Below are 19,190 nucleotides of genomic sequence, written 5' to 3' on the forward strand. Positions count from 1 at the left end.
TCGCTCCCTGCCCTGCCAGGCATCATGCCTCAGTCACGACACTCTTTCCTGTACCACAGCCTCAAAAATCTCATAACACGTGCCCCAAACAATGAGGGACCCACGGGTTGAAAAATAATGGGCTGTTTCTATGCATATGGAGATGGCTACAGAGGATAACTTTCTTCTTTTTTTGGGGGGGTGTGCTGGTATTTGAATGGTGCCCTAGGAATGGGAGAAGAAAGGAACCAGTTAGGAAACAAGCTTCATCAAAAGACTCTCCTGTCAGGATGGACCTTGGTGACAATCTCACTTCATTAAAGCAGCAACTCTGGGAGAGGGTGAGTCTGTTTAGAAGCAAAAGCAAGGACTGGGGAGCTACGAGTGGAAAGCGTCGGCTAAGAAGAGGCTCTGTCCCTGTTCAGAGCCAAAGGAGCTGTTACAACAACAAAAGTTGCGGTTAACGATCCTGCCTGTGTAAAACCATCTATGACACAGTTTTTGAGAAATGGTAACAGAGGAGAAAATATTTGGGACCCAGCTGAGGCACTGTCCACCCTAAATTAAGGACTTTTTAAAGGGATGCTGTATTATATTTTTTAAAAAATGTTTAAAATCCTATAATTTAGAACAGTGAAGTGTCTTTTGAGATTTAACTGACTGTACATTACCATGGGGAGAGGGGGAGGAAGATTACCTTGTGTTTACAGATTCAGTCCCTGGCCGGGCCATTCTTAAGGGAAGAGTTATTTAAAAGATTGCTACGTTAGTCCCTGTTTTTGAAGTTGTGTCTAATGCCCAAGGGAAAAAGTAGTGTGTTTTGTTTTGGGTGGTCTCCCTCGTCTCTAACAATGGGCAGTGCTGATATTTGTGTTGCTCCTCTCTTTTCTTCTGATGGCATTGTTTTTTAACACAGGTTGAAACATTTCATCTGTCATCTCTGCCTCATTGCTGGGGGTTCTGAGTTCTCTAACCCTGGTTCTTGAGAACTAAAGGTCTTGATTCTTACCCTCTTTCTAATCCCAGGGCATTTATTTCCTTTGTCATAAACACTTGGTGTCCCTTTACCAAGTGGTGAGTTAGATTTTTTTTTTTTAAAATAAAATGTTAATTGTATTTTGGGTTTTTCTTGTATTTCATGGTATAATTTGGAGCAGGGCCTGGTTGACTTCTACCTCCAGGGGGAAACATCTTGGTTATTTACACACTGAACTTCAAACGGTGTGTGGTAAAAAACTGGTAGACCTACAAGGTGAGATGTTAAGCCTCTTAAATCAAAGTAGCAGAGATATAAGACTGAAAGGATTTTAATAGTATAACTTAACAATGTACCAAAGGTGTAGGAAACATCTGCAGAAAGTGTCTGAAAATCCTAGAAGTTAAATACACTCCTAAATAATTCTTGGGGGGAAAGAAACATGCCAATACTTAGAAGGCTGCCTAAGTAGTAATTAAAGTTTCTAGCATAAAGGTGCTTATTTTAAAGATTTTTTGTCATGTAGGTCCTAAAATGAGATTTGGTTTTTTTCTTTTGCAATATATGTGTTGGCTTTTTGGTATCAGAACTATGCTGTTATAGTCATAGCATTTTCTTGTGATTTAAAAAATCCTGTCAGTAGCTGTCCTTAAGGCCTCCTTTTCAGTTCTGCCTTCAATAATTGCTTTAGGTTGTCTTTTTACTTTACCAGATTTTGGCTTTGCCATTTTTAAAATAAGCACATTTACGCAGTGTTTAAAGATCATAGCACTTATCCAAGGAATCAAGGTGGTTCAATAATTTAAAATATACTAATAGGTAATTTATCATATGAACAGATTAAACGTGAAGCAGAAAAGAATACCTCAACATTCCTAATAAACACTCTTCATAATCTGCATTGCTACCTTTATAAAGTGATCTGCAGGAAAGAACATATAATGATGAAAAAGTTCTTTCAAGTCCAGAAGCAGGTATGTGCTGTTGCATTTTTAAAAACGCTACTTTTCAAAAACATGATTCTGCGGGTCCTCGATAATGCAAAATTATGAGAAAAATCAGTATAAAACTTCCAAAGGAAGAAACAAAACTGTCATTTGTGAGTGAAATTTTTCTAGAAAAGCCAGAGAATCAATTAACTATGAGGACTAGAGCATTCAGTAAATAGGATGAAATCAAGATCATTCAGAGAAAATAAAAGATTTATGGCTTATCTGCAATGTTTTAATTTTTACAAGAAGAATATATTTTTATATTGCTTGTATAATTAAAAGCCTGTTTTGTTTAAATGAAAGGAAAAGGCTTGGCTGTTGAGACAGTAAGACAGGCATTCCCTCTGCTGCTTTGGGGAAACTGAAAGGGTTGAACTAGTCAGTGGCGCCTTCACTAGAAAAGATAAATTTTCAAGGGCTGGGACCTAAAACTAGAAACAGTGAAGCTATCAATATGTAACCCACTGTTGTGTGGGGTTTTAAGTCCAAGCAATTCAAATAGAACATCCAAATACCAGCCCTGAACCAGACAAACAACTGACACTATAAAATGATTACACTGCTGTAAATTTAAAAACAGTGGCTTCATGTCAGTTCTCCAACATCACCTTTTGGCACCTGCTGGGTAGACATGTGACCCTGCTCTGACGTCACCTTCTGCCAAGGCCAGCGTAGTCACAGGCATGAACATATCCCTTGGACACAAATGACGGTCATTGTAATACAGTTTTGGTCCATCAGCCTTTTCATTTTTAACATCTGCCAATACTGTGGTGACAACATTTTCCAGTGCTTTACACCTGAAGTTCTTAAAGCTAAGTGGTGTTTAAATCCAAGTAGCCTTGAAGTTTGCACATTAAACATTACATTACTTACATAAAGAGAAGCTATGATAAAGTGTCTGCATTTAGGTCAGAGCTCTACAACAGTTCCTACTGAAAATTGAATTCAAAACAGCCAGAAAAAACTGCTACCTAAATACTGCAGGGGTGAGGAAGTACCTGGTTTGCCAGAAAACAGCCCAACTAAAGCCTCTTTACCATATCAGTATAAACACTCCTGTTAAATATAATAAATGCCCAACATCATTTCTTGAAACACTTGTTTAAGAACTACACATACAAAGCAAAACAAGAACAAGACAACATAAGATCTATGTTTAATAAAGCAAAACCCATCTAAGTTTCTTTATGTTCTATTTGTTGAGTTTCAGAATTCTCCTTTTTGCCCCACTAAAAGGAGTAAGAAAAGCATTCAAAACATCCTGCAATTAACCCTTCCTAAGTAAACTCTAAAAGGAAGCCCATCCCAGAGAATGTAGCCCTCTACCCAGGCCAACTGCACGCGGCACCTCCACGTCCCCCCCATAGCCAAACAAGCTAGTTGATCAGTCACCTTCCAGTCTGGGGTCTTTCCAAGTCTGTCTCCCACACAGATGCAGTCACCAGAAGAAGTCACAAGTGCCACTCAAGCCCCTATGCAAACTAAAATGCATCTAGGACATCTTTGGGGAAAAGATGGGTGAAAAGGTCCACACTTTTTCCATCTTGAAATGCCATCGCTGTAGTGGTTGAAATGACACTCTAGTCACTGCCTTCTTTTGAGCATTCTGTCCCAACAACATTTTGTTCAGCATTTGCTGTGGGCAGAGAGAGCTTCAAACGGACCATGAAAAGTCTCCAGGTTCCTTTGTTTCTCCTCAGGGGAAAGGTGGCAGGTGACACAAGCTCAACAAGGCACAACTAAGTACAGAAAGTAAATATTTACTTACATGTCAAGAATTTTCAACATTGTCATTAGTGGGTGAAGTCAACTGCCACCATGTCCCTAAGTAGCACTGTGTACATCTCGTCTCCCTGGGTGAGGAAAGCGGGCAGGAGGCTTCTAGACAGCTGGGGGCGGACGCGCAGAGGACGCCCACAAGACAGGGTGCTCCGCTGAGGGCAGGCGCCCCGTCAGTGCCCAGGCTGCTCAGGCCTCTGTAGTTGCTGGGAAGACTCCTGCTGCTCCCCTGCTGCAGGCTGTCGGCCGGAGCCCCGGGCCGTGGGGGTATCTCCTCTCAAGGTCCCTGGGAGAGAAGTGAACTTTGAGGGCATGAAGAGTGTCTGAGGCCTCTCACCCAACCAGCAGCCTCGTGGGCCCCTGCATGTGCTGTGCTTACTCTTCCACCAGAAGAAGGCAAATCAGAGGCCCTATCTGATGGCCCTTCAGACCCACTCCCTGGCTTCCGAAAGCCAACCTCTGCTGGTGGCTGAAGACCTAAGGCTCCGTCTGGACTCGTCTTCGGGTTGCTGGCTGTTCTAAGTTCATGAACAGCAACCCCAGGTGGGCCCATACCACTGCCCAACAATCATCCTCTATGTCCTTAGTCTAGTCCCCTTCTCCCCTAGACAGTTTCTCCTTCCCTTCTCTCTCCTCCAACCTCCAGCACCTCCACCCCACCCTCACTCCCAGTTGATTCCTCCCGTGTTCACTGAGCAAACAGAAACACTCAAATAAGAACTCCCACCGACCTGCATCTGTGCCCACGTCCTGACTTCCACTTACTCTGGATTCACTGTGGCCCTGACTGAGGCCCCCCTAAGAGGCCCTCCTCCCAGCTGCCATGATTTTTCTCGAGTGTGTTGAGCACCATCTAATACACTCCACGTTGTACTCATTTACTGGCTCCCGCACTAGTACGGGAGCTCCACGAGAGCAGAGATTCCTACTGGCTTGTTTCCTGCTCTATTCCCCACACCCAGAGTGACACCTGGATGTAGGAGGCCTCCACTCCATGTTTTGTGCGTGAATGAACAAATGAGGGCGTGATTTCCTTCCACTGAGCAAACCCTAGAACCTGCCCTCAGCTGAGTTCCCCGGGCTTGGCAGGTCTCAGAATACCACCGCAGCTCACACGCAGAGCAAGCGCCCCACTTACGGGTCTCACAGTGGGGGCCCTCCCAGCCACCTCGGCACTCGCAGTGGTAGTTCCCATTCCGCAGGACGCAGGTGCCCTCGTTCATGCACGGGCTGGGTTTGCAGAGGTTGACCAGTCGTTTGGCTTCTACAAGATAGAAGGTGTCCAGCAGGCCCAGCCTGAGTCAGCCCCAAAGACTCCCTAAGGACCCCCCATCCCCCAAGGAAACCCAGGGCACAGGTGAGGCCACTAGGACACTACTGTCTTACACATCTCAGGGCTTCCTTTGGTGCCCTAAGCCACAGGCTAGCACGTGGTTGGTGCCCCACACTGCTTGGCTACGAAGGAGACCCAGCCTCTCCCTACCTGTATATGGAGACTCGGGTGTGCTGTGCGGTAGCAGTGCTCACTATTATTAGGACAGCCACACACTTTTTTTTTTTTTAAAGTTTGTTTCTCCAGGGCCCATCAGCTCCAAGTAGTTGTTTCAATCTAGTTGTGGAGGGCGCAGCTCACAGTGGCCCATGTGGGGATCGAACTGGCAACTTTGTTAACAGCACCCTACACTGCGCTCTAACCAACTGAGCTAACCAGCCGCCCCAACCACACACTTTTAAAAAAGCAGAAGGGATGTCACTGGCCAAAGGAAACCTTGGAGTCAGGCTGGTCTGGCTGTGTTTGCTCCTCGCTCTGTCATTCACCACCAAGGTCAGTGTTAACTCGGGGTCTTTAGACCCTCTGGGGGGATCTGTCGGTATCCTAATGATATTTTCTGTTTAAATGGAGTGCATACATTCTCAAGTTTGGGGAGGGGCATCTGTGTTAAATTTTCTGCACCCTGAATGTCAAATGGGGATGCTGTGCCCACCACAGGGTTTCACGTGAGCACGGGATGTAGCACAGAACTTGGCACACGGAAAGTGCTCAGTAGCTAGGAGGCGCTGGAATCCCTATAAAGATGTATGTGAAGGCTCAGGCTGAGGTGCCCCCGTTGGAGGCAGCCCTGAAGGTGTGGGTTCCCTCCCTTACCTCCACATAGCCACTCGATGAGCGTGTCCTGGTGGTACCTCAGGTCTGCGTAGGCCGCCACGTGGATCAGGGAGTCCCGGGGACCTGCCAGCCTCCGCAGCGCGTCCCTCAGGACAGGCCCCACACCCACCACCAAGACAGAGACACCATTGTTCCTCAGCTTCTGCGCAGGGACGGCCGCGTCCTCTGCCCCCCTCCCCCCCGTGAGAACCACCACAGCCTTGGGGACGCCAGGCCGGGCGCCCCTCTGGACCGTCATCACCTTGTCATAAATGTGCAGGAAGGCTGTGCCCGCTGAGCCCTCCCCACCCAGGTAGGGGGCCTGGGTCGTGGCCCGCAGCACGGCAGCCCGTGTGACATGGGTGTCCAGCCCGAAGGCAGTCTGGACCTGGCTGCCATACACCACCAGGCCAATCTGTGTGACATCAGGGTTCACGTCAAACTGGAGGGTGCAGCTTCTCACAAAGCTCTGCATCTGGGCGAAGTTCTCAGGCCCCACGGAGGCCGAGGCATCCAACATGAAGACCAGGTCCAGCGACTGTGTCTGGCAGTCTGTGGAAGCAAGCAGGGTGGGCCTCAGGGGCAGGCTCTGCCAGGCAGAACCCCTCCTCTGGACCAGGCCAGCAAGACGCGGACAGCCTGTCTACTGTGTGTCCATCCTCTCCTAGAATATTAGCAGAACACAGGACTGCCCAGCTAGACTACACGCCCAGCCTCCCTGGAAGCTAGGTGTGGCCATGTGTCTAAGCTATCTGAAGGGATGAGACTGGACGTAAATGTGCAATTTCCAAGTTATGTCTTCAGAAGGCAGCTGCTTGCCTTCCACTGCCATCCCCTCCCCACCCTTCCTGCTGGCTGAAAATCAGTGATCCTGAACCTGGAGGCAGAACCACAAGGTAGCCAAACCACCCCGCTGGCCCAGGCCACTCACCTCTGAACTGTTATGTGAGAGAAATAAACGTCTATCATATGAGTTCTGGGGACCCTCTGTGACAGCAACTTCCCCTGCACCCTCATCCATCCCATTACTGAGCTCCCTGCATGAACCACGTACTATATACAAGGCACTAATTATACCAAGTGGACAAAATGGGTTCATGCCTGCCCTTGATGGGCTCACAGTCTATGGGGAGACAGACATGAAACGAACACAGAATTACAAATTGTATGAGCAGGGATGAGAGGAAAATCAGGGTACGATGAGGGGTCAGCAGAAGCAACATTAGTACATTGGGAGAAGGGGTCAGGGCTTCTCTGAGGAGTGACGTTTAAGCTAAGACCTGCAGGTGGAGTAAGTGTGAGCTGGAGAGGTGTGTGTGTGTGTGTGTGTGTGTGTGTGTGTGTGTGTTGGGGGGTGCTTCTAAGGTGCTCCCCTATCCCTACCCCATGCAGGGGCTCCAGAGAGCCCAGAGGGACTAGAGTGCAGGGAGCTCTCAGAAGTCAGCGGAATGAGTTTGGGTTTAATTCCAAGGGCAGAGGGGAGCTGCTGGAAAGGCTTAAGTACAGAGTAGGAAGATCTGATTTACTGGCTTTTAAAAAACACTCTTAACACAAGGAAGGTCTGGGAAACTGTCACAGCCAAGAGGAGCCTGAGAAGACACGGTGACTAAGTGTAAGGTGGGATCCTGGATGGAACGCTTGGAACAGAAGAAGAACGTTAGGTCAAAACTAAGGAAATCTGATTAAAGTATAGACTTTAACAAACAATAACCTATCAACGTTGGTTCATTAATTGTGACAAATGTACCTTGTTAATATCTTACAAGAGGGAGATGGCGTGTGGATTATAGGGGAACTCTTGTCACAATTTTTCTGTGAATTTAAAACTATTTTTAAAAACCCACTCTGGCTGCCATGGGGAAACTAGACTGGAGGGGCAAGGTGGGCGTGGGCAGCCAACCCCTGTCCTTCCCCATTGTAGAAAGGAAGGTCCCACCTCTGGTGAGAGTGACATGGGGGCTGAGGCGCTGAATTCCATATGCAGCTTCGCACCTCCCACCTCTCTGGAGCCCATCAAGGATGTGTTTCGGCTACTACATCTCCGGCCGCCGGCTAAGGCCCCTGCCCGCAGATGGGATGTCTACTCCTGCGACCAGCATTCTCTAGAGCGCCCCCCAGTGGTGGGTCACAGAATCAACTTCATGGGTTGTGAAACTCAATAGAAAAGATCAAAACACATCTCAGGAAGAAAGGAAAAGCATCATTTCATGAAACATCTGCTTCAGTTGCATGGGTGTGTGCGTACTGGGAAATGTACTTTTCTATGGGCTGCCATCCAAGAAGCTGGAAAGCTGCTCGTCTAGGGCACGCTTAGATTCTGAACTCCTTACTAACAATCATTATTAGTAATAATAAATAACAACTCTTAAAATTTTCTAAGTGCATACTCTGTACTGTGCACATTGCCTGTCTTACTGAATCCTCACAGAAGCCCTTCAGGAGGTGCTATTATTGGTCCCATTGTATTGACCAGTAAACTGAGCAGTTACTCGTCATGTGACTAATTCATAAAAGGGGGCTGTGGCTCCAGCACCTAGCATAGGCCTTGGTTAACTGGTAACAAAAGAAGGAAGGGCCCGCCACTGATCAGTGGCCCTGGGACAGGCTGAGGTTAGTCCGGAGGTAATGCTCTTGGGGACCTTACCTGGCCGCAGCTGGCTGCACAGCTTCCGCTGCAGCTCTGGGACTTGGTTGAACAGGTCCTGTGGGGTCGCGTAGACCATGACATGCTTTGGGCTGCCTGTGATCTCCTCTAGCTCTTCCCGCAGGGCCTCGCTGCCCACGCCCAGCAGGAGCAGCTCTCGGAGCCTCACGTTGTGTGCTAGGCCGGCCACCTCGTCCTGGGAGCGTGACTCCGTGAGCAGGACCACCACTCTGCGTGGACGGTCCTGGCCTGTCCTGATGGCTCTCCCAAAGCCACGCTCTGCTGCCTGCCGCAGGGCACTGCCCGTCAGGGTGGCACCTCCGCTGAAGGGGACGGCATCGAGGCTCCTGACCAGATGTGGCACGTCCTGGTACTCACCCACAGGCACCGCCACCACCAGCTCCCTGCTGTACCAGGCCACACCCACGCGGACCCCAGAGTCCTGGTTCAGCGAGGCCTGTACAAACCGCTTCACAAAGGCCTTCAACCGCAGGAAGCCCTCCAGCGTGGTGCCCGCTGAGCTGTCCAGCAGGAAGAGGACGTCAATTCTGCATTCCAGGCTCAGTGCCGGGGCTGTCAGAATCACAGCAGCCATCATGCCATGGCCACCTGGGATATGCGGGTCACCGTTCCACCACCACATGGGGCAGGAGAAACTTCCCTCCCAGGAGGGAGACCAGGTGGAGAAACTGAGGCTCCAGGGCGTTGTGGCCAGAGCACATCGTCACAGTGAGACAGGCTAGACACACAGCTCTCCCTCCTGGCTGTCGCTAAGGGTCTCCACCCAACCACTATTTAAAAATTAAAATGTATCTATTTTTACGACTTTCTCCCATTATGGTTAGTGCTTCTTGTGTCCTAGTTGAAAACTCATGAAGATATGCTTCTATGTTGTCTTCCAGAAGGCTCACGGCTTTGCCTTTTACATTCAGATCTATGATCCACCTGGAATCGATTTTTGTGAGGCTTGTGAGCTAGGGGGTCGAGATTGATTTCTTCCAAATAAATCTCCAATTGACCCAGTACTATATTGTTTAAAAAGTTAACTCGCCCCTACTATGTGCCAAGCGTTGTGCTAAATAAACATCTTATATACATAATCTGATATCAACTTCCCAACACCCTTAGGGGGTAAACCCTATAATCTTCATTTCATATCTTTAAAACCAAAAAGGGTTGAAGCTCGTGGTGCCTCACCCTAGAAAAGGGGAGAAGAGGCTCGGCCAGAACCAGGACCCCGAGTTGGGCTGGCTCCAGCCTGCGGCCCAGCTCAGCGATGCTCAAAGGTCAAGCAGAAGTCATTCTCAAGCTAATCAGAGCTGCTGTCCTACCCAGAGCTTCACCACCTGAGTGATTTCTTCACGGAGCACTCAGAGGTCGTATGACATGAGACATCCGAGCAGAGGTGTACTTGGTAAGGAAGTGGCTCTAAAACTCAAGGGCCCGTTTCTACCCAGCGGCTAGAAGGGTGGGAGGTGAGAACAGGGAGCCTGGGCTCCAGCGCTCCCCAGGGGTCGGTCCATCTTAGAGGCCCTGCGCATACGTACCGCAGTTAGCCTCTCCTCTGAAGGCCGGCGTGCAGAGGCAGCGGTACCTGTCCAGTCCTTCTGGAACACACGTGCCTCCATTCTGGCAGGGCTGTGAGTCACAAGGACCTAGCAGAGAGATACCCATTAACAGCCTAGCAGGTGAGACAGAGGCATGAGTCCGGCAGGCCACCCTGCCCCCCACAGCCCAGCTCCCTCCTCCCCCAGGGACCACTAGGAAACTGCAACACCTGTAGCAAAGAAAGGACAGAAAGCAGGTGAGGTATGTAAAGAGGAGCTGGGTATGGGTGGCAAAGAACACTCAGTGGTAAGCTCAGCGGGGCCCTGCGTGAATTCCAGGCTCACTTGGGGATGTGCCCACGGGACTGGACTTCTGTGGACAGAAGTGTGTCCCCCTCCAATTCCTTTGCAGCCGTCCTAACCCTCAGTACCTTAGAATGGGACTGCATGTGGAGAGAAGGCTTTTAAAGGGGAAATTAGGGCTAAATGAAGTCACGGGGTGTGTCCTGATCCAATACGACTGGTGTCCTGATAAGACGAGGCACACAGAGCACACAGAGCAAAGGCCATGTGAGGACACAGTGAGAAGATGACCATCTGCAGGCCAAGGAGAGAGGCCTTAGAAGAAACTAAACTTGCTGACACCTTGATCTTGGCCTTCCAGCCTCCAGAACTGGGAGAAAATAAATTTCTGTTGGTTAAGCCACCCCGTCTGTGGTGTTTGTCACGGTGGCCCTAGGAACTGACACAACATACCCTAGTAACCCACAGCTGCTAAGAAGGCCTGGAGCAGCTCCAGGCGGCCATAATGATTACTGGTGTTGGACCTGACCTGGATAAAAATGATGCTGTCAGCAGCATCAAGGCAACAGTGGGGGTGTTGTGAAACTCGGGGAACGGCTGTGGTATGGATGGTGCTGCTTCTCTTAACAGCCTCTGCCGGCTGGCACAGAGAGACAGAGGCTTTAGATCCTGCAGTCAATGAATGTGGTCTCCTCCACTTACGCAGGCACCCTCATTAGGCTCTGCAAGCCCTGGTGTCCTCCTCTAAAAAGGGCTGATAATAGCCGAACTGGTTCCAGTGTTATTGCGAGGACTGCATGAACTGCTCCACGGAAAGGCTTAGAGCAAAGCCTCACATGAAGCAAGCATTCCATGCAGGTAAGACGGTGTTTGCTTTTGCACGCAAAGTGCAGGTTATGAATAATGCCTCTTTCGAAGGTGCTATTTCACCCAGGAAACCACAGCTCATGTCAAAACCGGGCCCATTCTAAAGCATCAATCTACGTATGAATATCCTGGGGTCAGTATCTAAGCTCCTTTTCAAGTTCCTTATCGATCATTTTGAAATGCAGATAATACCCCCTCCCTCCCAGGGTTACAGAGCACAGACAGGATCTCCATGAATTCATGTATCATGTATTCAAAGCCTGGATAAGTAGCTGAGTGTGGGTACCAGTGAAATTGGTGATTAATGTCCCTGTCGCTTAAAAATATTGACATATTTCTCAGTAGACACATCAATGTAATTCAAGAGTATACTTACTGAAGGTAGAAATTACCTAGGCTAACTCTGGGCATCTTGGTCTGCTGTTCTATCAGCTATAGTATCGGAAATAACTGGGTGCTTATTAGCAACACCAACAGTAGCCTTTAATTGAGCAGCTACTCTGTGACAGGTCCTGTGCTAAGTACCACACATGCATGAACTCATTTCATGGACACCCCCTTATAAGACCCCTATTTCAAACAAGGAAGCTGAAGCTCAATGACTAGAAATGACCTGCTGAAGGTCAGATAGTTGCAAAGGGGCAAAGCTGGGACTCAAACCCACGTCATTCAGGTTCCAAAACCGTTACGTCCTCAAACTTCAATTTGTGAGCAGAAACAACTGCACTGTCAGTTTCTCCTGTGCTTCAAGGTTGGAACTTTAAATAAAAAAAGTATGCCAAGGGGATCACCACACCCGGGGTAGGAAGTGCCACCTACCTGCATGTAACCAGAAGTAGCTAATCCACGTGCGAACTAACGCTCACACACTCGACTGCAGTTTCTATGCTCCTCGGTCAGTGGGATGCACTACACCCCAGGGTGAGGAGCAGTGAGGCTCATTAGGGAACCAGGCTGAACGACACTTAGTGGGGTTGATTAAGTCCTACTGTCTCTTTAGGACTTTGCAGCTGATGAAGCACTTCAGTGGGTATTATTTACTGAGTCTTCACAAGGGTCCCATGTTAGTGCCCTCTGTCATACAGAACAGGGAAACAGGGATTCCAGACCTGGGGCAAGCACTAACCCCATTTTATAGAGGAGGAAATTGAGGCTCCAGTATCTTGTCCAGAATTCAGCACTGGGTGTGAGGCTGTCTGCAAAGCTGGTGATCGCTACATCCCCTTCTCTGCCTTTGGTCAATGTCAACGTAAGGGGCACCGGGTAAGGAAAGTCCTAAAGCCATCAGTCCATGCTTTGTGAAAAAAAATACCACTGAGCAAGCGAGGAATGAATACAGCATGAACACTCTCCTCTGCCTCTGAAATGCCCACTCTCTGCCCCAGAAGTACAAATGTCCCTTAGAAGCCAGCCCAGTCCCAGGGCCCGGAAAAAGCAGGAGAATCCAAGAGGCAGACTGTACCTGGGCAGGTGGTCCTGTAGCAGGTGGTGGGGTGGGTCAAGAACACTCTCTTCCAGCTACAATCCAAGGAAACAAGTGGTAGAGACCCAACATTTACCAGGAGGGCAGAAGCCTGGAAGGTTATTTAAAACACTAATAGCTGACATAAAATTCCAATGCAAAAGCAGGTCAAGAAAGACTCCCTGTTTTTCTTTCTTGTTTCCACCTCAGCTTTTGTCTGCACACAGCAGGGAATGTTTCAAACTACCCAGAGACAATTTAAAACAAAAGATAACCAAGGTTGCTCATCATGTAAGAAGTAAGAGATGTCTGTGTTCAAAACTGAACTGTGGAAAAAGTTTTCTGTTACAAGTTACTTCCTGGAGCCAGCACAATGGGGGGGGGGGGGGGGGGGGCGGGGACAGGCAGGGAATTAGGCAATTGCATTCTGGCTGTGTGACCCCATGCAAGTTACTTTCCTCCTCTGGTTTTCAGTTCCCTCTTCTATATAGTAACTCTATCTGTAGTTTTCAACTGTGTTCCTTGGACCCTTAATGGAGAGGGCAGGAGACTGGGTGTCCAGGGTGCCAGGCCTCCCCCAGTGCCACAGCCCTGCCCCTTCATCCCAAATGTGGTTTTTCTGGTCTGCACAAGTGTCCACATGAGGCTGTGCAGCTCAAGAGGACTTTCAAACCACTGGACTCGACAGCCTCTGAGGTCCATTCGAGCACTGAGACTCTGTGACAACACAAGGACAACCATTCTGGTGGTGACTTCCTTGCTCCAGGTGTCCACACCATTACTCTGTATCCACAGCTACCTGAAGAGACAGTTATCTCCATCTTCCAGACGGAGATACGGGCTCAGAGGGCTGAATTAGGGCGCCCCAAGTCACTGGGTTACTAGAACACAGCAGAGCTGGGATCCAGACTCCACCGCCCCTGCACTCGGCTCTCGGGGCCTCGCCTCTGGCCGGCCTGAGTCCATGGGTGACAGGGCAGCAGCAGTGGGAACGGTTCCTTGTATATCCGTGGGCAGAAAGTCCTCCTTTTGGTTGGCAGCAGCTCCAGGGATGGCCTTAGCTAAGGAGATTCTCCGATTTGGGCCGCAGCAAAAAAGTTCTCGAATGTTTTCCAAAGAGGCCTTCTTCTAGCAGATCCCACCCAGGGCTGCCTAGAGCAGAAGCAGACTAACGGGCCCCGCTACAGCTGAGTCTACCCTGGAGCAAAACATCCACTTGGGACAAAAGCCAAGTCAATTAGCAACTCACAGAGTTTCCAAAATCAAAAGTTTGTCAAGCTGCCAGCTCATTAAAGAGAAATCTTCTCCCTCTCTCTGTCCACTCCTAGCGCCCCCATAAAACCACAAGTCCTAGCCCAGGAAGTTCTGCCGGTCCCGTCCTCCAGAAGTTGGCATTGTTGGAACAGACACTGGTCACAAGACTCCACCAGGATCTGCACACGGCTTGTCCCCGACTTCCCCAAGGGTCTGAGCTCAGATGCCACATTTTCTGCAAGGTCCACTGTCTCAAATTGCCACGCTGCTCCCCACCACCCCACCACCCCTACCCAAATTCATCCCTGTGTTCTTTTTCTCTATAGCACTCATCACTACCTCGTAGCTTTCTTTCTTTCTTTTTTTTTTTTTTTGTATTCATTTGTTTATGGCTGCTTCCTGCCGCTGGAATGTCACCTCAGGAGGTGAGGGCAGATCTGTTTCTGAAATGTTCATGCTGATTCCCCAGGACCTGGGACAGTGCCAGAAACACAGGAGGCCCCAGGATTTCTGAAACGAGGGAACTGATGAAGAGCTTACTGTACGCAACCATAATTTTAGGAGCCTGAAGTATTAATGCATTCCACATCCCAGGGAGGACAGGCCCCACCCTGGCATGTGGGACGCCTTGTCCAATGTCCCCTCTTGACCACAAGTGTCTTGGGGGTAGTGACGGTGCCAGTCTCCTCACTGCACACTGCCTGGCTCAGAGCCGCACTCAGACCACGTTCACTGGAGGAAAAGGTGCCTCCTTTCACCTGAAAGCTCGGGTTCTGAAGAGAGCCTCTAGTGGCCTCTGACGTGGCACAAGGCCCCATAGCCTCTGACCCACGTGTGGGGCACAGCCCTTTCCAGCCAAGACAGCCTTGGGACTCTCCATCACTCCAGCATGGTCCTCATGGCTTCTCAACCTACCCATCTCACTGCTGTTCCTGCTCTGATCTCATCAGAGGGCAAGCCAAAGATACAGCTGGTTCAAATGCTACCCTGGTCCCCCAGAAAGGGAGAGAGGCCGATCGGCAGTGCTGACTAGGCACTGAATCGGAGGACATCCAAGGGACCGTCTAGGGTCTTTGGAGGGAAAAGCTGCCAGCCAGGCTGCAGGCGCTCTAGAATGTCTGAGCTCTGGTCCTAGAGCCTCCAGCGTCCCCCATAGCCTCTACACTGGAATTCATCCAAGATCTTAAGCCTCTTGCCTCACTGAGCCCCGTCAATATGGAAACTGGTGCTCAGAGGAACCAAATTCCCAGACCACCATCCCACGTGCAGACCACTACCCTGCAGGGTCAGCTTTTGGCTCACTAACCAGCCTCCAAAACGGCTATGACCTGCCACCCTCGCTCACCCTGGGCGCCTGGGTGGTGTCAGTCAATGAGACTGACACTGAGTAGCTGTGACCCTCCCTGCACCCTGGGAACTCTGTCCCTGGCTCCCTCCCACACCTCCTCCGATACCTGTTTTCCCTGAAGCATGTGAGCACTTGGCCTTGCAGGGACCTCCATTCCCACCCCGGCCACGCCCTCCGGCTCTGACACCAGACCTTGTGGACAAACCTGGAGAAGGGACAGAGTGCAGCCAGCACACCATCGGTCCCCCGCGATCCTCTCCAGCACAGGGCATTGCCAGCAAGCTCCCTCACTGTCTCCAGAGTCTTGTGCTCACAGGGGTGAGGCTGGACCTTGCAGTCTGTCCACAGCACACACCCAATGGAGAAGACAGGGTTACACCTCCTTCCCCCACCCGTGGTTCCACTGCCTTCAGCCCTGGCTGCTACCTTCTGCCTCTCAGGGCAGAGCACCCTGGGAGGGGCCCCGCTCTGCCCCTTGTTGGGCAGGGAGTCTCTGAGCATCTCTGCTGGGCCCCACCCCGCACAGCTCTGACATCCTGTACACACACATGTATGTTTTCTATGATGTATTTCATGCTAGCTACTGGACAGACCCCGACAGACGACCAGGAACACAGGGATCTCACCCCCAGCCAGAGCGTCCCTTCGCTGATCACAGCAGGGGACCTGACTTGGCTCTTCCTCCTAAGGGGACAGACATGAGGGCCCCACCAGATCTGCATCCCAAGCCCAGGGACCCCCTACCCCAGAGAGACAAGCGCAGGGTTCCAGCTGAGAAACCCACAGGACCTGACACAGGAAGACAGAGCAGAGCGAGCGCCCCACGGTTGAGATGGCAGACCCCGCTCCTCTCGCCCGCCCTCACTGGGGAGGCTCCTGAGTCCTGACCTCCTGCCTTGGGGGACCCTCCCCATCCCATGCCCACTTCCACATGGGCAGGTCCCCTCCTTCCCAGCCCGGAAGGCCTTACCTGGAGAGGCAATGGTGCAGATGGCAGAGCTGCTCAGGGTGCTGAAGAGGCCGTTGGTGGCGTCTTCCACCTGCTCAGCCATCAGCACGTGCTGCTCCCTGGGCTCGCTGGCCAGCGCGTGCAGCTCCTCCCACCTGCACTCCAGGCCAGCAGAGAGCTCACGTGGCTTCATCGCCCCACACCCACCCTCCTCTTGCCCACCAAGAACATGGGCTCTTGGTGGACAGCAATACCACCCCCCCCCATCCAGAAGCCACTTACCTGCATCCTTTCACCTAGGATGCAGGTAAAGTCCAGGAGCGCCTCACGGACGCTCAGCCACAGGTCACAATGTGTGCGTGCTACAGGGCACGGACTTCCCCACGAGACAGCCTCACATTCGAGCTGTTGGCTCTTATTTCAGACGTGGTCCTAACAGATTTAGCTGTCTGGTTCTGTACCTCAGAGCTGATGAGAAGAACTAACCAGAAGGAAACAATGGGAAGTGGTTCTTGGTGACAGTAAGAGAAGAAAAACAAGGACAGCTAGAAATAGAAAAAAAAATTACGGAAGAATTAGAAACAGTGAACGTAAGAACTCAAAGGCCAGCAAAGTGAGCCCGTCTAGAGGAAGGAATAAGCACACTTGGCCAGAGGGCATCATTTAGTGCCCAGGACAAACAAAACAAAACAAAACAAAAAAAACACACACACAAAATCATGTACAAGATGATACTGGGGCATGAAGAAAGGGTTACATGATGTTGAGGAACCTCTTTTAAAAAACACAGGGCAGTCAGTAATACATTTAGAATCCCGCCCATCAAAAATTCATCAAAATAGGCCAAGGTTTGGCAACATGGCAAAATTTCATTTATCTCTAAAATTCACTTATGTGCAACTCCCCGTTCTCCTCTGAAGCCACATAAACCAGACATCTCTCCCCGTGCCTAGGATAGGGCCTCGCACCCACAACAGGGGTTTCTCAGCCCTGACCTGACGTCAGCATTCAGTGGGCAGCTCTGCCTGTACCCCGTCCCCCTCACAGCTCTCCTGGCCCAGCAACAGACTTCCTTAAAAGCTCCCCAGTAATTCAGATGCTTAGCCAGAGTCGAGACCTATCAAAGAAAGGGCTCCACAAATACTAGAAGGGGGAACGAGTCATTTCGATAGAGCCTCATGCTGCCCACAGCAGTGATTCTCAAACGTCAGTGGGCATCAGGATCACCGATGGTCAGATACACCACAGACTGAGGCGCCTCGCCCCACAGTGATGGATTCAAGAGGGTGGGTCCCAAGTGTGTGAATCTGTACCAAGCTCCCAGGTGATACCAATATCCAAAGAACGTACTCTGAGGACCCCTGGTCAAGTGACCGACCCTTGACCAGGAGTGGGGGAGGCGGTCAGGTGGGCCTGGAAGGTGTCCTTAGAGGTTCCTGTGTCTGAGGCTTAGGCCAGGGATGCCCAAAGCCTGGTCTGCAGGCCGGTGCAGCTCCCCTGTTTCACCCCGGTCCAAAACCAGACAAGCTGACAGAGACATTGAGAACCTTGCTATACAGCAACTTGACAGAGTCATTTTATGTCTGCCACATCGCATGATACACAGTTGAGCTTACATTGTGTCTTTTTTCCCCTAGTAATTCATTTCTGCTGCATTTTTGTATAGTATCAATCCATGATGGATCAGGAGAAAAACAAAACAAACTGGACCTTTAGCACAGATCGTTTGAGAAGCGCTGCTCCTGCTAGCCCCTGGAGAAGAACCCCCCACACGGACCATGTATTGCTACCATGTGGTAGATTCCATTCTCACGGACAAAACTTTGGGCCTTGGAACTGCTGTGTTCCAGGCACTCTGGCACAATGCGGAGGGTGGGCGCCATGAGTCATGAAGCAAGGTCCTCTCAAGAGAGCCAACAACAAAGCAGCCCGTGTTCAATACCAACTTATTGGCAAGGACAACAATGAGGACGATGGCGGTGGGCATCATTGCCACCAGGACACGGCACAATCCGGGACATCCCCGTGGTGCCGGGGACCAGTCTCCTTCACTCTAACTTCTTCTTTCTGACCTGCACTTCCCTGGGCCGTCTTCTCTCAGCACTCACTCCCTACTGATCTTTTTTTAGGCTTCAAATACCATCCCCCGTTTCAATCTCTAGGCCCGTCCTCTCTCCTATGTTCCAGACGCTTACAGCCAACTGCCAACTGTCTACTCAGTTTCTCTGTGTAGATAGTCACATGCATCTCAGGTTTGATGTGTCTGGAAGCGAACTCGATTTCCTTATTCCTCCTCCAGTCTTTCTCATTTCAAGAGCACCACCATTCTCCTTGGGGCTGGGGCCAAAATCCTTGATTCTTCTCTCACACACCCCATCCAACTCACCAGCCACTTCATTGCTCTGCTTTCCAAATACATCCTCAGTCGAAACATGCCTCAGCAGGGTCACAGCTGCTTTCCAATGACAAGTCACCATTATCTCCTGTGTGAGCTACTCCAAAGGTCTCCTAGTTTCTCCACTTAACTTACTATTGCTTCTCCCTCTGCCCCGCCATGCCAGTCTATACCCTCCCTACCTAGAAGCCAGTGTGGTTTTCTAAAAATAGAAGCCAGTTCATGTCATCTCCCTGCTCAAAACCCTCCAAAGACTGCACAAACCACTCACAACAAACTCCGAAGTGTCCTGTGATGCACAAAGTCTCTAGACCTGATTCCCGCCTACCTCCTATACCTCACTTTTCGTAATTCATTCCTCGTTTGCTGGGCTCCAGTCACTCCCTGGCTGTCTTGCTGTTTCCATCACACACTAATCTGCCTAGGGCCTCAGGGCCTTTGCACGTGCTATCCACCTGCTCTGCCTGTCATTTCTGATCAAAAATGAACTCCTCAAAGAAGCCTTGGCAGACCTCCCTAGCTAAAATAGCTATCTTTTCTACTCCC

The 19,190-nt window shown here is 50.2% G+C and overlaps 2 protein-coding genes across 10 annotated transcripts in view; one reads left to right on the forward strand and one right to left on the reverse strand.

Annotated features, from left to right (window-relative positions):
* The window catches only part of AFAP1L2 (actin filament associated protein 1 like 2), a 102,628-nt gene extending 101,527 nt beyond the window's left edge, over positions 1 to 1,101 (forward strand). For all 7 annotated transcript variants that reach the window (XM_074338997.2, XM_019725199.3, XM_074339000.2 and 4 more), the window contains one exon: positions 209 to 1,101. In XM_074338997.2, the coding sequence (XP_074195098.2) occupies positions 209 to 235 (27 nt within the window). In that variant the 3' untranslated portion in view covers positions 236 to 1,101. The remainder of the gene's footprint in view (positions 1 to 208) is intronic.
* Positions 1,102 to 1,270: 169 nt separating this feature from the next.
* The window catches only part of VWA2 (von Willebrand factor A domain containing 2), a 46,128-nt gene continuing 28,208 nt past the window's right edge, over positions 1,271 to 19,190 (reverse strand). For all 3 annotated transcript variants that reach the window (XM_088791852.1, XM_019725204.3, XM_019725203.3), the window contains 8 exons: positions 16,271 to 16,404; positions 15,506 to 15,638; positions 12,699 to 12,754; positions 10,067 to 10,174; positions 8,520 to 9,092; positions 5,876 to 6,427; positions 4,868 to 4,993; positions 1,271 to 4,015 (listed from right to left, as the gene is read on the reverse strand). In XM_088791852.1, the coding sequence (XP_088647978.1) occupies positions 3,903 to 4,015; positions 4,868 to 4,993; positions 5,876 to 6,427; positions 8,520 to 9,092; positions 10,067 to 10,174; positions 12,699 to 12,754; positions 15,506 to 15,638; positions 16,271 to 16,404 (1,795 nt within the window). In that variant the 3' untranslated portion in view covers positions 1,271 to 3,902. The remainder of the gene's footprint in view (positions 4,016 to 4,867; positions 4,994 to 5,875; positions 6,428 to 8,519; positions 9,093 to 10,066; positions 10,175 to 12,698; positions 12,755 to 15,505; positions 15,639 to 16,270; positions 16,405 to 19,190) is intronic.

The sequence above is a fragment of the Rhinolophus sinicus genome, chromosome 15 (genome assembly GCF_057876585.1).
Source record: "Rhinolophus sinicus isolate RSI-liver-muscle chromosome 15, RSI-T2T, whole genome shotgun sequence".
NCBI classification, from domain to species: Eukaryota; Metazoa; Chordata; class Mammalia; order Chiroptera; family Rhinolophidae; genus Rhinolophus; species Rhinolophus sinicus.